This window comes from Rattus norvegicus, chromosome 5 (genome assembly GCF_036323735.1).
Source record: "Rattus norvegicus strain BN/NHsdMcwi chromosome 5, GRCr8, whole genome shotgun sequence".
NCBI lineage: Eukaryota > Metazoa > Chordata > Mammalia > Rodentia > Muridae > Rattus > Rattus norvegicus.
Genome location: NC_086023.1, coordinates 161,432,939 through 161,450,777, shown reverse-complemented (window position 1 = coordinate 161,450,777; position 17,839 = coordinate 161,432,939). Strand labels below are relative to the sequence as shown.

Below are 17,839 nucleotides of genomic sequence, written 5' to 3'. Positions count from 1 at the left end.
AAGAGCAACCTTCTGCTATTTACTGCCAACAATGGCAAAGTCTGGTCTCCTGGTCATAGATACAGCGCTGTAAACATTGAAGGCAAATCTGAGAGGCAAAGGAGACAGCCCCTGGCTGCCTTACAGTGCGAAGTGCGTTCATGAGCTGAGAAGAAAACTGGACAAATTTCTCTGCTTTGACAACAAAATCAGCTTCATAGCACTCCAGAGGGGCAGGGTAACACTCGATGATCAGTTGGCTTAGGTTGGCTGTGCGATGCAGAAGATTCCTTAGAACAGTCATGGAGATGTCATTGTCATAGAAGTTGACCTCGACGAGCTGAGAGCACTGACTCAGGGCAGGGAAGAGAACACTGAGCTGAGAGTCTGTCATTCTACAATGTTCAAATTCCAGGGTCTTCAGAGTGTCTGCGACATGGTCTAGCAAAACTCTGAGAGGCACAAAACTCAGATCATACAAAACGACACCTGCCAAATGCAGATGTTTGAGATGATGGAGGCTCTGACACTGGGCAAAGGACTCCAAGTCTGATTGTGAGAACTTACAGAGAGAAATAGACAGGAACTCCAACGGGGTCTTCAGACACCTAAGGAGAGACCATGGGGGTTAGTTGGGCATAGAGTGACAGGGCTAACCTAGAGTAGGGGAGACCACATATCCTGAGTCAGTATCATGCTGGGATGACAATGAGCTTTGAGTGCAGCCTGTTGGAGTCTGCCCACTCACGTCACGCCATTCTAGGCTGTGACCAGTCACCATCATGATAGGACTCGGTTATTATTTTGAAATCTACAATGGCCACTAGACTATATGGGAGACAGGAAATGCTTGCTTTGGAATCAGAAAGAGCTTTCCCTCCTTACTTACTGGAGCAGTTTATTCATGTGGCCATGGAGAAAGTAGGCACCAGCTATGTCGAGATGCTGGAGATGGTGGAGTTTGGAGAACTGAGAAATGAACTTGGTGACTCTCTTCTCCTGTGTGTCTGCTGACGTAGCTAGAATCTCAAAGAGGTTCTCATTGACTAGCGTTAGAAGGAGTCTACGAAGATTTTTCATCTGACCGAGGCAAGGTGAGAAGCATGTCAACATGGGCAGAGTCCACTCTGTATTCAGTTCCAACTCCTCAAAGTAATCTGGCTGGAACATCTTCAAAATCTTCCTGACAGTGTACATAGACAATCCCCTAGTCTTCATCTTCACACAGCACAGACACAGGGAATCTCTTCTCTCCTGTGCCCACTGCAAGAAGTAAGTTTGATGTTCCTCCAGATCCTGCTCAAGGCAAAGGTCAGTGACCACCTTCAAACGTTGCCTTAGGAAATATCTATGACGGCGTGCTGGTATTCGCCTTTCACGTACAGTCTGTTTTATGTGGTCTCCATCCTCTGGTCCAACTGAAATGTCCCAGAAGCCATGGTACACATTCCTCAGCTCTAGCAGTTTAAGCTTCTGCCTTCTGTGGGTAAAACAGGTAGAAGGTGAGGAAGATACAAAAGACCAAACACTAGCTAGCTATCTTTTTCTAGGCATCTTACTTGTTAGTTGCTCCGTGCTCTGCTCTATCTTCTACAGATTTAAGACTCCAGTGCTGGGTCTCCGCATAGCAACTCAAGCCTGCTGGGCAAGGGCTCTTTGCCTTAACTGCATCTGGAGACCTGTCCTGCTTCCTCCATTTGTTACTCTGGACCTCTGCTCTCCCTATTTCTATCACCTGACATAGACACAGGGCCGTGTAGCTACATGGGCTCCATGTACTGCATATTTAATGAACATTTGCTGTCCATTAAGGAGTCTGCAGCTGTTCAGGATTCTGCAGCTCTTCAAGATGATATCAATAGAAACCCCTATCCATCTTTGACCCCATTCTCCATGAGTCCAGATGCCCTTCTCCCTACACTTAAATGTAAGCCATTTGGTATTGTATGATTATTGCTTACCTTGGGTGAAAATTTCCTGCCAAATGCATGTCCACACCATCCAGCACAGCTTGCAACATCATCCTGTCAGGAAATTTCATCAGTGCCCCCACAGGGAGGCAGGGAAGGGGCCAGGCTGCCACCATTTCCTTCAGTATCTTCGTGTGTCTGCCGGTGAAGGCTGCCTTGAAGAGTGGTTTGAACAAGTCCCTGGGCAGCTCCTGCAGAGCAGAGATGGCCAAGGCTTCATTCTTCAATAGGCCCTCTATTGCCAAGCTCAGGAGTGTGGGTGGGGCCTGGAAGCTCATCCTGATGAATCTTCAGTCAGAATAGACCTGTTGAAGCATTGAGAAACTCAATTTTCAGGACGTGTCTTAGGAATGTGCAAATCCCTGCATCAAAGAACCACCAAAGTGCCGGAGTCCCTGCTCTGGCCACAGTGTGGAACTCACGTTGTCCTGTTATAAGACCCGGTGGTCAAAAAACCAAACTCCTATCACTCTGCATATGGGGTCCCTCACAAGAATCTGCAGCGGCGCACAAATTAACCTTTCACACATGAGGTAACAATCACTGGTCCATGCTCCAGAATAAAATTGGGCACACTTCCGAACCTGAATGGAATTCATTTTGTAGTCTAGGCTCGCCCCTCCTTACCATGCTCTTAACTATCACTGGGGAGTGGGGGTGGGGGAGTCAGCTGTTTTAGCTACAACACCTGGCTAATGCACTTGGCTTTAAAATTACTGCATAGATGCCAGGTGTGGTGGTAGAAACTTCTAATATCAGCGCTTTGTAAGAGGAGTAAGGAGGATTCTGGGACACCTAAGCGACATATTATGCTTTCATGCTTGTCTTGGGTAGTGGATCTCAAATAAAATATGATAAGAAATGTCTTGATAGAGGTGGCTTGGTAGTAGAGTTTGTGGTGGTTTGAATATGGTTGCGTTTGTCTCCTGGGATTAAAGATATGTACCACCATGCCTGGGCCTAAGTTTTTCATAGCCACTGTTTCTCAAGATCTGGATCAAAAGATTGTGTCTTGCAGCCTTACGATCTGGATGACAAGTGTGCCCTCCATTTCTGGATTATAGTTCTTTCCAGATTAAAAGTCTAAACTACTCCTTTTTCAACTGCAGACACAAACAATACGTTTAGCTGAATGGGATCTTGCCCTGAGATCACCATTTCCTTAATCTCTTTATCTCCTTCAGCACAGGATTAAGTTCTATTTCACGTCCTGGTGCCCCTTTATTATTACTGAAACTATATATTTTGTTTTTCCTTTCTAAACTTGCTATACTTGATAAAAATGTTCTTCATGAGAGCAAGCCAGTGGACAAAGTCTATGCAATCAATCGATTCTCTTCACCTTAGCCTTCGCCTCAGACAGACTCCTCAGACAAAGGCAAAGGACAGCCACATTCTTCACATAAATTACCACAAAAATGGTCTCTAGGCCACATTCTGAAATTCTCCTCCACTGAAACCTCTTATGCCAGGGTCTGTACAGTAAAATAACTCTCAGTAACAAAGTCTTTTATACCTTACTAGGCTAGCCCATTAAAGCATTCCATGACTTTCCAAATCCACAGTCCCAAAATCCACACTCTTTCAAACAAAAGCATGGTCAGGCCCATCATAGCAATACCTTATTCCCTGGTAGCAATTTAGGGCCTTAGGGTTTTACTGCTGTGAATAGAAACCATGACCAAGGCAACTCTAATCAAAACGACATTTAATTTGGTCTGATTTATGGGAGCATGGCAATGTCCAGGCAGGCATGGAGCAGGAGAAGTAGAAAGTTCTACATTTTCATTTGAAGACCTCCCATGTGGTTAGGAGGAGGGACAAAGCCACATCTTCTAATAATGCTACTCCCTGGGCTAAGCATATATAAACCACCTCAGGGTTTGATCCCAAAGTATCAGTGTTCTAATACTGAGCCACTTTTATAGATCATCTATTTGCTTTTTTTGTTTTTTTTGCTTTTTAATTTAATGTAGAGTCAAGAAATCTTTATGCAGCTGTGTCCAGCCTGGATCTGGGATTGTCTGTGCTCAGGACCATAATTTTAGTTCCCAAGTGATTCTGGTATGTCCTGCCTGAATGCCTGAATCCCCTCTACATGTTTTTTGCTTTGTTTTGTTTTTTAATTTCAGTCTTAAACAACAGCATGTCAAACAATCAAGGCGAAAGTAACACATTACTAAAGCTCCAGTGTTCAGAGCAGCTGAGACACGTGGCTTGTATTACAAAACCATTAGTAGTTTCCACAACTATTTGTAAGCTACAGTCAAGAGGAAATGTCAGTTCAAACAACTGCAAAGCCTTCATCTATGAAACATAATTGACGTGATTCCAAAGGGTTTAAACTATAGGCAGATCCTGTCTTGAATTCCAGAATGAACCTAGGAGGCTGTATAGAGCCAGAAGAATCTGGAGTTCAAGACTAGCCTTTCCTTATGGGACACTGTCCCAAAACTTCTCAAATGAACTTATTAACATGAAAATTCCAGGGGCCTGGAGAGCTGGTTCAGCGGTTAAGAGCACTGACTGCTCTTCCAGAGGTCCTGACTTCAAATCCCAGCAACCGCATGGTGGCTCACAACCATCTGTAAAGGGATCTGAAGACAACTACAGTGTACTTATGTATAATAAATAAATAAATCTTTAAAAAAAGTTCCTGTCCAACACGGATTTCTCATTAACACCCAACCTAATGAAAGCAAATCATCATCATTATTGAAAGAGCGAGAGAAATCAGAATTTGCCCTATTTTATTCTAAATCCAGCATCTTGAAATATAGTTGAGTTGGAAATATATCTGTCCAGACTATCAAAGGCCTCCTGATGGAGGAGATTGATGAGTGACTTACGTGATCACGAGACTGGTGACAGGGCTCCTCTTCCCAGCAGGGCCAGGCAGAGACTGTAGACCTCAGGACTCTGAGTGTCTTTTAAGTCTCCTCTAACCCTTTTATCCTTTTTTTCCCCCTCACACCCACCATATCTAGCTCCACCCCCAAGCACAAGATTCCATCAACTGGAACTTGATGTTGTGGTAGATTGATTGAATTATAGTTATTTGTGTGAACTCAAAATAATAAATTAGAAAGTGAAGAGTCCACTGATTGAATTGTTCAGTGTGTGTTTACATACTCAGATGGATGAACGTTTTCTAGTGTGTGGTTTATTCCACTTTCCATGTTTCCTTTGTATGTGTATTTGAGTGTGTGTGTGTGTTTGAAGTTGACCTCAGTACTTCACTTCTGACAGAATAAAACTTTATCATTGAGCTGTCTTTCTGGACCCATTTGATTTAATCAGGAAGTTGATTAATTTTGTCAGTGATTCACTTATTTTATTGGAGACTTAGTATGGCTTGATAAATTGGATTATGGGGAAACTCTTTCTGTAGATCAGGTTGGCTATAAACAGAGCAATTTAGCTGCCTCTGCCTCCTGAGTACTGGAATTCTATGTATGAGACCTCATGCCTGGTTGTTTCTGTTTTTGTTTTTGAAACCACCCAGAGTAGCATGTAATCAACTCTGTCCACAAAGCTGGCCAAGAACTTGCTTTGGCTTCTCTGGTACAACACTGAAGCTGGCTCAACATCAGATCTTCAAAACAATCATCCGAGAAATCAAGAAGAAATATCTGTGGGCTATTTTGGGATGTTTGCCATCATGAGAAGCTCCCTGAAGGTGGATTGAGTCATTCTTCCCTGTGGCCACTGACTGAAGATGAAGAGCAGCTTAACAGAACTGTGAGATTCACATGTGCTCATCCTGTACTCCCCTCCCCCTATTCACGCCTCCAGGATTCCAGACCTCCCTTTGGTAGCTTCTCCAGGGCTTTTTGTTGCTGTTGTCCAGGTAGGTCCTGATGAATCCCTCTGGCTAGGAACCATTTTGTAGCCAGACTGCCTTGTACATCTGTTCCTCATCCCTGTCCCTCCCAGTATCAGGCCTGTACCACAAATCTGCCCTCTCCGGACAGAATTAAGGACCTTTGGACTCACATGTCTAATTAACAATGATATCTTCCAGTTCTGGGGTATGTGGTTATATTCTCGAATCTAAGCCTAGCTCATGACTTCCTCATATTCCAGCAGACAAAGAGATCACATGCAATATTTTCATTATTTGGAAGCTGAATCTGAGTATTTAGAATGAATACAAAAATCACCCCAGGCCATTTAGTGAGTTCCAGAGTAATTTGGACATGGAAGGTAGAGGTGAGTGAATCAGTTATTCAAGGTCATTAAAATTTAGAATTTATTTTACATGTGTGTGTGTGTGTGTGTGTGTGTGTGTGTGTGTGTGTGTGTGTCTGACAGAGAGAGAGAGAGAGAGAGAGAGAGAGAGAGAGAGAGAGAGAGAGAGAGAGAGATTATAGATGGTTAACACAGACTGGGCCTGGACACAATGAGACCCTATGTAAGAAAAAAGGAGAAAAAAAATTCTTTTAAGGACTGCTTTGGGTCTCAACCAGCTCTGCTGTCTCTCCAAGGTTTTTGGCTCTAGTTTTCCAGTCCTGAAGATCGAACCCTGTATTTTAAATAACAAAAATTCTTCCCAGGTTCTATACAGAGATGGCCTGAGAGAAATTTGGGGGATCAGGTCTCTTAATCCCAGAAGTTGCTTGAAATAGGAGGAGCTGGCCTGGGAGATTTAACAGCAGCCAGTGGAGCAAAGGAGGGCCCTTTCAGTTCAGAAACAGAGACAGCCCTTTGCTGTGTGATTCGGATATCTGAGGCAACGTGTGTGATGGTTTGTATATTCTCAGCCCAATGAGTGACACTATTAGAAGGTGTGGCCCTGTTGGAGTAGGTTAGTCACTGTGGACTTGGGCTCTAATGTTCTCATTCTAGCTTCCTGGAAGCTAGCATTCTGCTAGCAGCCTTCAGATGCAGATGTAGACTCTCAGCAATGCCTGCACCATGCCTGCCTGGATGCTGTAATACTTCTACCTTAACGATAAAGACTGAACCTCTGAACCTGTAAGCCAGCCCCAATTAAATATTGTTCTTACAAGAGTTGCCTTGGTCATGGTGTCTCTTCATAGCAGTCAAACCCTAACTAAAACACAAGTTGGTACCAGGGACTGAAGTATCGTTGTGATAGGCCTGATCATGCTTTTGTTTGGAAGAAGGTGGATTTGGGGACTTTGGATTTGGAAAGCATTGGAATGCTTTCAATGGGGCTTGATGGGATATTCTGTTGTAAGACCCCAAAGTGGCCCTACATCAGGAGTGCCACCCACAGAGCACAGATTGACAAAGTGACTGCTGCAATAGCATGAGGGTAGAAGGTTTTTAATTCACGTACATGGGGTTGCTCATCCACGTGGGAAAAGGCAACCCTGAACCCAAAAAGCACGCAACTTTTATTCTACAGAGGGCAGACTTTAGCAACAGGGTTAGCTGGCCTATTCTCATTGGTGGTTCACAGGACAAGGATCTGGTCAGGTATCGGCTGGCCTGTTCAAAGGGTTGTTCTTGGCTCAATTAGTTACTTTCCTCATCCAGCCCTGCACCTGACCTTGGAGAATCTCTGGGAAAGGGCTAAGTTGGCACGTCTCTTAGAAGGGGGGAGGAACTGGGTGGTCAGGCAGGGTCAGGATGATACCTTGTGGTTGTTCTCAGGATTCGCCACAGTGAGGTCGGGGGTGGGGGTGGGGGGTCTTTCCAAGAACAGTTGTTTTTGTTTTGGCTAGTTTCCATTAAGCCTGGTCACTCTGACTACAAAGACCTTGCTCCTGTATTCCCAGAACTTCGTTCTTACAGCTTTGTTTCTTGCATCTATGAAACTTGTTACTGAGTGAGCATAATTTAAATTGTGCAGACCTAGCCCAAGAGGTTTCAGTGGAGAATTTCAATATATGGCCGAGAGACTGTTTTTTGTGAACAATGTGGCTACTTTTTGCCCTTTTCTGAAGAGTCTGCCTGAGGCTAAGGTGAAGAGACTCAGATTAATTGCATTGACAAAGGAAGTCTTAAAAACACCCATCATAGACTTCGTTCCTGATTAAGGCTTATGAAGAGCATTTTAGACAAGTATAGCAAGCTGAGAAAGGAAAAATATAAAAATATATGCTTGGAGTATTAAAACTGCACCAGGAAGTGAAATGGAGCTGAATCCTGTGTTCAAGGATGTTAAATTGAATTAAGGGAGCAGTGTCCTTGGGTCATGACCCCACCCAACTAAATTTAAATCCAAGCATGGTAGTATAAGGCTTTAATCCCAGGAGGCAAAGACAAGTAGATATCTGAGTTCAAGGCTAGCCTAGAACAAAGCAAGTTCTAGATGAAGGGAAAATTTAAATCCAGGCTTGGTGGACCACACCTTTAATCCCAGTGTTTAGGAAACAGGCATGCAGATCTCTGAGTTCAAAGTCAGCCTATGGTGCATGTTCCAAGACAGCCAAGCTTACAAAGTGAAGGAGTTGGGAAACAGAAGGCTGGTAATAATGTGATAGAACAAGAAGGCTGAAGGAGCCAGAGTTGGGACCAATCTGGAGCCAGTGGGAAAATTTCCACCACAAACCTCTGAGCACAAGGACCCCTCCCTTCCAGGAAGAAAAAAAAGTTTGTTTGGTTCCTGGAACAGCTGCAAGTCAAACTGTCACACAAAGCTACCTGTAGCTTCCAACCAACACCCCCCTCCAAAGTCTTGAATGGTACACTGAGTCGATCTAAAAGTTGTTTTGCGGGGCTGGGGATTTAGCTCAGTGGTAGAGCGCTTACCTAGGAAGCGCAAGGCCCTGGGTTCGGTCCCCAGCTCCGAGAAAAAAAAGAACAAAAAAATAAAATAAAATAAAATAAAATAAAATAAAAGTTGTTTTGCTCACCAAATATGCATAGTACCCTGCCTACTTACCATTGTGCAAATTCATCCCCAATTGATTAAATTCTGCCCCAATTGTTTACAAGGTATATAACTCCCTGTTAGAGTCTGCTCAGGGTCGTCTCCCCTTGAAGTGGTATGGCCCTGACCTGTCAGAATGATTAAACTCCTCTTGCTTTTGCATCGATCACCATTTTCGTGAGTTTCATTTAAGTGGTCCTGGAAGAGGTTTAACTCGGACCTCACAGGTCATGCCATGTTCTAACCCCAGCAAGGAGCAATGGAGTAGATCAATGTGAGCTTACAGTGCTACAGAGGGCAGAGCTGGAGAAGTGACACCAGCCATCTGGAAGAGCTCAGAAGATCATGGGTGGGTTCCAGACATTGGAACAAGAAGCTATAACCTTGAGGTTGCCTTGGAGGCCCCAAGATATTGGAGATGTCAGAGCCATGAGAAAGCTGCCAACAGGGAGCTGAACCAGCCCAGGAGAGGGATTTGAGGGATCAGGTTTCTTAATTCCAGAAGCTACTTGAAGTAGGAGGAGCTGGCCTGGGAGATTCAACAGCAGCCAGTGGAGCAAAGGAGGGCCCTTTCAGTTCAGAAACAGAGACAGCCCTCTGCTGTGTGATTCGGATATCTGAGGCAACATGTGTGATGGTTTGTATATTCTCAGCCCAATGAGTGACACTATTAGAAGGTGTGGCCCTGTTGGAGTAGGTTAGTCACTGTGGACTTGGGCTCTAATGTTCTCATTCTAGCTTCCTGGAAGCTAGCATTCTGCTAGCAGCCTTCAGATGCAGATGTAGACTCTCAGCAATGCCTGCACCATGCCTGCCTGGATGCTGTAATACTTCCACCTTAACGATAAAGACTGAACCTCTGAACCTGGAAGCCAGCCCCAATTAAATATTGTCCTTACAAGAGTTGCCTTGGTCATGGTGTCTCTTCATAGCAGTCAAACCCTAGCTAAGACAGCATTAATAAAGTCATGTTTGACTGAGGTAGTGAGTGAATTCTGAGCCTCTCCTTTTTTCCCCTTGGCTTCCCCACAGGCACAGGCACTGTACTGCCGAGTCTGGGAAGAGGCAGGAGCAGTCGACAATTAGGGTCAGCATGGGTACATAGTGACTTTTAGATCAATTTTCAAAGAAAGGACTCCATTTAAAAAACATAGAGAAGACCAGCAAGATGGCTCAGAAGGTAAATAAGGGACTGCTTCCTGTCAGTCCCGGTACCTGGATTTGACCCAGGATCCCCACATAGTGAAAGCAGAGAAGAGACTCACAAAGACTTTCCTCTGACCTCTAAGATGGGCTTTAGCAGGCTTGCATTTTGTACACACATACATATTCTCATTCTCTCTCTCTCTCTCTCTCTCTCTCTCTCTCTCTCTCTCTCTCTCTCTCACACACACACACACACACACACACACACACTCATAACATAAATTTTAAGCTAGAAAACAACAGAAATTTCCCGGGGGTTCATCTTTATTGGTCCCTAGGCATCTTATACAGTCTGGGGAATGTGGTATAAATCCAGCATCTTCCTCTCACAGCAGTTCAGTCTCTAAAAACCCACAGCCCCAACCTTGGCCACCAGAAGTCTCAAGCACATATAAAATTATGTAGGGATACAGTGTGCTGTACTCTCCATTGTAGTTCATCCTATAAGTTTGGATGGGGCCAGGTTAAGATTCAACCCTTTAGGGGCTGGGGATTTAGCTCAGTGGTAGAGCGCTTACCTAGGAAGCGCAAGGCCCGGGTTCGGTCCCCAGCTCCGAAAAAAAGAACCAAAAAAAAAAAAAAAAAAAAAAAAAAAAAGATTCAACCCTTTAGTTCTACTGCCAATCAGGAGAAACTGGAAGAGGACAGCAGAAAGAGTCTTCCCCTCTAGGACTTCAGATCCCTTCCTTCCAGGCATCTGTAGGCCACTGGCTTTTTGACACCAACGTGAATTCCTTGGGGAAGGTGGCCAGTAACAAACATTCCAAGCACACTTGACTTCGGGTCATCAACTCCTATCCAGGGCTACACAGAAAGATCCTGTCTCTGAAACAAAACAAAGTCAAACAAACAAACACAGACAGTAAGTTAGAAAAAAAAATGAAAGTTTGAAAAGAATGTACAGACATACAAGACAGAAAAGTATAAAGACTAACAAAATGTCTTCACAGTGGTCTCAATTCATTCTCTTTCCTGAGTGGAAAATCTCATCAAGTTGGACACACCTTGTTACATACATATTATCTAATGAGATAGGAATATTACTGAGACATACCGGTCAGTGCAGAATGCAATATGAGTTCCAGATAGGCCTGAACTATAGTGTGAGACCTTAACTGGAAACAAACAAACAACTTCAAAAATATTGTAAATAAGACAATGAATCCTGGGGGTTGGGATTTAGCTCAGTGGTAGAGCGCTTGCCTAGGAAGCGCAAGGCCCTGGGTTCGGTCCCCAGTTCCGGAAAAAAAGAACCAAAAAAAAAAAAAAAAAAAGACAATGAATCCTGGATCTCAGAGTCTGAGAAGTACCATGGATGGGCCCGGGACCTGGACCCTAATCTCAGATTTTATACTTTCTCATATTAAGATGATTCATTCAAGCCACAGATGCAAAATCCCAAATAGGATTAAATAGGTGGAGATTTCATTATCTAATCTGGTGGTTACTTGTGTTGAAAGACCCCCCCCGGAGCGGGGAGACCCTCACTCAAGTCTCGGGATGACACAACCCCCCAAGAACTCACACAAGACCGTCCTTGTTGTAATCACATGAGGTTTATCGATAGGAACCAGTGCACTGGGGTCAAGACTCGAATCTCACGCAGGGGCAGTGGAGTCGACCCCGAGAGGCTGGGAGAAAGGGTATATAAAGGGAGAAACCACAACCCGAGGGGGCAGGGATGGCGTCATTGGAAAGTGTGAAGAATACCAGTAAAAAATCACAAGGAGAAACTCTGTTTCTCAAGATTGTTTCCTAGGAGAAGCTGTCTCCTGCTTCTCAAGATTGTTTAACTTCATGGTCCGCTAGTTCCTAGGAGAAGCTGCTTCCTGCTTCTCAAGATTGTTTAACTTTATGGTCCGCTAGTTCCTAGGAGAAGCTGCTTGAACCAGCAGATGTAATTACCTATTCTATAGCCCTAGGAGAGGCTTCCTGGAACGTACAATTTTGAGGCCTAACCTGTTTCTTCTGCTCTAAACTTTGTGTCTAGGGGAGCAACTTTAAAACTTTTACCTTTCAGTGTCTGAGAGGTGGGGCTATGAAGGGAACATCTGAGGGGAAAAGTGGCTATAAGGGTTAGACTGGCTAGACTACACACTCTGAACTTTGGAGCTGGGGTGACTTTCTGTCCTTGCTGGGGTTGAAAGACCAGCAAGCAATGTTTAGATCAGGTAAGTCACTCACCCCATCAGGATGCCCCATCTCGCCCAGCCTAGCCAGTCTCTCATTTCATCTTAATATTTTTTATTTCTTTGTTTGTTGGTTGGTGTGGCTATTGTGAAGGAGCAAATCTAATTTAGCCAAGATCTAGCGACCACCTTTAAATATAGCTAAGGGTCATAAAACACTGATCCATTTGCTCCATCCTTTCAGTTCTGAGACCAGAGGTTGGATGACCTTGTGCTTTTTATAGAGAGGATGCAACATTCAAGGACTCAGGGGTGCACCCATCTCTGACCAACACCTCAGGATTTAACTTAACATTTTAAAAGTACAAAATGATTATAGGCTTATTAACCAAGGGCAGTTGGCTGCATAACCTAGAACAGAATCAAATTTACAGTTCTCAGTCCTCAATATCCTAAAAAGCAGGTTAGAACTGAGCATGACTCCTTGACCTAATGCTTTTGGAAGGGCCATGAGACATAATTAGAGATGGAATCTGCTTTACCTACTTCCCAGTGGAGTAGGGTATGGGAGACCAGTGGCTTTGATTAGGCAGAATAACAAGGAAGGTCAGTTTAAGTGGGTGCTTATTAACTCTGCAGAAGGTTCATGAGGAACCTGTGGCTTTGACAGTAAGTAGTGGGATAAAACAAGGTTTCTATCATTGCCAGAGCAGTGACGAGTCCAGTGTAGTTTTCGGCAATGAAGGGAGAAGGAGGCTTTCTAAAAGTATGTTTGCTTTAAAGGATTTCTTCCTTTGGAAGTTTCCATAGCATCTGCCTACATGAAGGTCAGGATGAGCTAGTAAGCCATCCTGTGGGTAGGCTGTGAGTAGTCACACTCAGGCTGCTGGTGAGAAGTCTGCTGAGAAATGAAGACTCAATGAGGTCTGTTCTGCAGGACCTGCCCATGGAGTTCTTCCCACCACTCTTCAGGGATGTATTCACCAACAAACAACCTAACGTCTCTGTTTTGCTAATTAATAAAAAAAAAAAAAAAAGAGTGCACCATCCCACACTTGCGCTGGCTACTCTCTGTCCCCAGCAGCAGTCTCACCACCTCTGTGGCTCACCCCATGTAGCAACTGCCCTTCTCTCAGTTAGCTGTCACAAATCTCTATAACCCAGTAAAATCAAAACTCTAGAGGCTTGTAACTTATCAGTCAGATTTATATCAGCAAATTCTCAACCCACAAAACGCCCAAAGAATTCAAAGTCAACTGATATTAACGTTTAAGTCACCCACTTATATTGAATAAATTATCCTACAATAAGCCATCCCTTATATGATACTCATAGCTATCTATGGCTATTTAACACCACATGGATCTGGGTCGCCCTTCTCTTCCTCTATTTTATTTCTCACTTCTCACCTATCTCTCTCACCTTTCAAAAACCATTAGCTCACTCTTCTTTTCTATTGTCTAATCACAGGCTCTAGTCTTGTCTGTCATCTACCCTCACCTGCTTACAGACAGCAAATCTACACATCCCTATGGCAATGGTGGTACTCTGGCCTTTCCCATATCTTCCTGTGGAAGCCATGATGGAGTCTCCTCACCTGGAGACCTTGAAGGCTCTGCCAGATGGCCTAGATTTGCTGATGATACAAAAGTTTCGACCTAGGTAAGTGATACCAAGGTAGATGAAGGGAAGTGTGTGGATGGAGGGAAGTGAATATGGTATTCACAATGTGGTCAAAGTTGAATCAGGAGGTTCTGATGCCACTATCTTGGAGAAGTTAGAAAATAGAAAATATCAGTGTGTGTGTAGCACAGATAAAACAGACACAGTCAATATGCAATGAGTTTGTTCCTGCCTCTTCAACAGCATTTAGAAATAGAAACAGACTGGTTTCAAGTAATAGAATGAAGTTGAGAGATGAGATTAAAACAGATTATAAATTTAGTCCTGCCATCTGAATCTCCTTTCTATTTGACCTGCAGGAACTGGAAACTATAAGTGATCAATTTGCTGGAGGTCCAACATAATTTATAGAACACATGGACTGTAATAGACAATGGTGTCTGCTCTTCAGATGTCATGGGAAAGACTCAATCAGTGGTTTGTCATCCCTTGCAAGGAAAGAAAGAAGCCCTAGCTGAGTTTATGATTTCCTCAAGTGCATCCATCTTTGTAAACACCTGAAATATTTCTATCAGTGGGCCAAGCAGATGTGATACAGGTGATCTGTCAGAAGCTGACGTTTAGAGCTATCCCTGCCTATTATCCACTGGATGGATGTATTGGGAGTATTTGAGCCAGGCTCAATCCAGGATTGGAAATAAACGTATGTTGGGACCCAGAAACACTTGCATTGCTAGTTCCTGGCCTGGGCCAGATGAAAAACCTTCAGAATCTCCTTATGACATTGGTGATGTCCTGCCAGATGATTTGCACAACATCGTTCTGAGCTCATAGAAGCACAGAGTGGAGAAACACTCATAGATACATTAGAAAGTTTCACTCATAGAAAGGAAGACCATTTTCTTTTTTTTTCTTTTTTTTTTCTTTTTTTCTTTTTTTCAGAGCTGGGGACCGAACCCAGGGCCTTGCGCTTGCTAGGCAAGCGCTCTACCACTGAGCTAAATCCCCAACCCCGGAAGACTACTTTCTTAGTAAGAGATGTCTACATTGTCATGGATTCTGTGGTTATAACCTGGAGGCCACATTGTTTCTGTTGGCAATAAATCAGGAGAGGTCACTAGTGGGCTCTGAGAAATGAAAGCCAGAATTCAAGTGACTCATTAGAGACACAGAACATGTATATTCAAGCATTTTTTGATGTACCAGGGAAAGGAGATTAGAGGGAGAAGCTTTGACATGGAGAACCAGGGACTCATCTTCTGCCTAAGGTCAACAGTAAAGACCCACCCTTGAACAGCAAAAGAGATCTGAGAACTGTAGATTTCATCTCCGCACAATCAGTGTATGAGAAATCATAAACACAGGGAAGGGGACAAAGTGAGAAGACATTACAAAGAACAAAACAGACTGGATGAGGGGGGCTCTAGGTCTCTGCCTCTGGTTGGCCTCTATCTTTGGGGTGTCTACTTTCCATAAAGATTTGTAATTATGGATATATATTTTTTCTTGAACTGAAAGATTTACTGAACTACGAACTGGTGTTGAGCATACAGTATTCTCAGTATTCAGCTATGATCTGCCTTTTTCTTGCTTGAGGAGGCCCTGAAGCTATATTTTCCCCCAACTATCCTTAGTATTACAATTTTCTATAGGTCTCAATAAAACACTTTTGCATGAGAATGTGTTGCATCCATTAGTTTCTGAGTGAGTTCAATGACCAAGTTCCACTTGTGCCTAGTGCTTTCGGTGTTTTCACATTCTTCTATCTCCTCCTCCCTGTCTCTTTCTCCTCTTGAATCTTTCAGAATAAACAAAGACCCAACATTTCCTGCTCTTGGAAATTTTATACATTTTAGCTTCATGAGACCCGAGTCAAAAGCTACAGCAATTCTATTGTACACACAATTCAGAAGTTAAGAGTGCTTCACAAACATCTGCAGCAAGTGTCTTCTGATATTTCTTCCAGTCTCTGTGAGCCCACACACACACACACACACACACACTTAAAGAGAAATAAAAATAAAATATTTTAAAAATAAAAATAAATTCATAGATTAAAAAATGAAGCTCTTTTGATGGTTTTACCACACCAAAGTCTACAAAAGCCAGTAGCAGTTGGGCTGGTACATATGTGTGATTTCTACAGCAGAGGATAAAGTTGGAGGATTATGTGTTTTTATGGTTGAGGGCTGTGGTTCCTCTCAATTATAAATACTTTTCCTGCTTGGGGGAATGCATTGATTCCAGATTTATTTTCTATATGGAAGGAAGGCTTCAAGTGCCTTTGGAGTGTAGGGTTCAGTTCTCTACTCTTGAGAAGAAATGTCCCCATCAACTGCAGAAAACTCTTCCCAGTCTCTGCCATTTTAAGACCCTCAGGAAACTAAAGCTTCACAGCTATGTTTTCAGGATGTGCCTTTTTCTTTTATTTACTATCATTGAATGTGTGTGTGTGTTTGTATGTCTGTCTGTCTGTGTGTATGCATGTGTGACCTTCTGTGTCATGGTAACATGTGGAGAACAGATCTCTCTGTCTCTGTCTGTCTCTCTCTCGGATAGGGTATTACTACAAAGCTCTGGCTATTCTGGAACTCACTATGTACACCAGGTTATCCTCAAATGCACAAAACTCCACATGCTTCTACCTCCCTTGTGCTGGGATTAAACACACTTGCCACCATACCTAGCTTCAGAAGATGACTTCTGAGGCTCGGTTTCTCTTTCCACATGAGATTCCATGGATGACACCAAGATTTGTGAGCTTGTATGGCACTCTCTCCCACAGAGCCATCCTAGTGTTTCAGAACTAGACTTTTCTGGTCTAAGCAAAAGCAGATGAGGCCTTTCCCCCAGTCAATGTTCATGGAGTATGCACCGAGTTTTATTTCATATATTTAGCTGCTATTTGTGGACTTAGTTTTGGATTCACATTTAAGACAGGGTCGTGCTCTATAGCTTAGGTGGATTTGGAATTCTAATTATTTTCCCTCCTGCTTCTGCCTTTCTCCTAGTCAGATGACTATTGTGAGCCAACACATCTGACTGAGCTTTATTCACTTGTGACCCACATGATTCTGAATGGAAGTCAGGCTGGTGTTACTCTGTCCCTGACAACAGACATGCACACAAAATCTCCTGAAGATATCCTTAGAAAACCTTGTCACAATCATCTTGCCACAACTGTGAAATATATACTGGCATAAAGAACTGAGTTGGGGGGCTGGAGAGATGGCTCAGAGGTTAAGAGCACTGACTGTTCTTCCAGAGGTCCTGAGTTCAAATCCCAGCAACCACATGGTGACTCACAACCATCTGTAATGGGATCTGATGCCCGCTTCTGGTGAGTAAGTGTATGTGCAGGCAGAACTCTACACATAATTAATAAATAAATCTTAAAAAAAAAAAAAAGAACTGAGTTGGCTGCTGCTGGTCATCTGCTCAGTTGGCCACAGAGAAGGCTATGTAAGTCAGGAGGATGACTTATATCCATTAATGTTAGGGAGGGGTTGTGGAATTATAACACAGTTGGAAAAATCACAAACCCTTGACCCTCTCTCCAGCATTACATGAATTAGACATATTGGGATATACCTGTCATACCAGAACTCAAGAGTTTGAAGCATGATTGCCCTTCCAGACTGCAACTCCAACTGTACCCATGACAGATGCGTGTGCCAGCCCACCCCCCAACTCCATTGCTTGCCTGTCTTCCTAGAGGTCTGACCTAGCTAAGGACACAGGTGAGGCCCCTGCCCCAATGGGATCTCACAAAGTCATCTGCCATCTGGGACCCCCACAAAGTCCTGCAGACAGACACTTGATCTTTGACAAAGAAACCAAAATGATACAGTGGGGATAAAAAGCATCTTCAATAAACAGTGCTGATCTAACTGGTGGTCTGCTTGTGGAAGAATGAAAATTGATCCATATTTATCACCCTGCACAAAGCTCATGTACAAGTGAATCAAGGATCTCAACATAAAACAAGATACTCTGAATCTAATAGAAGAGAAAATGAGAATTAGCCTCAAATGCATTGGCACAGGGGAAATTTTCCTAACGGAACACCAAATGGCTCAGTCTCTAAG

The 17,839-nt window shown here is 43.5% G+C and overlaps 1 protein-coding gene across 1 annotated transcript; it reads right to left on the bottom strand.

Moving 5' to 3' along the window:
• Positions 1-19: 19 nt before the first annotated feature.
• Pramef25 (PRAME family member 25) lies at positions 20-10,034 on the bottom strand. The gene is made up of 4 exons (XM_056985554.1): positions 10,009-10,034; positions 1,941-2,237; positions 869-1,459; positions 20-587 (listed from the first exon to the last, which is right to left on the bottom strand). Exons 1-4 carry the CDS (start codon positions 10,032-10,034, stop codon positions 20-22), a joined length of 1,482 nt encoding a protein of 493 aa, XP_056841534.1.
• Between the last annotated feature and the right edge of the window lie 7,805 nt (positions 10,035-17,839).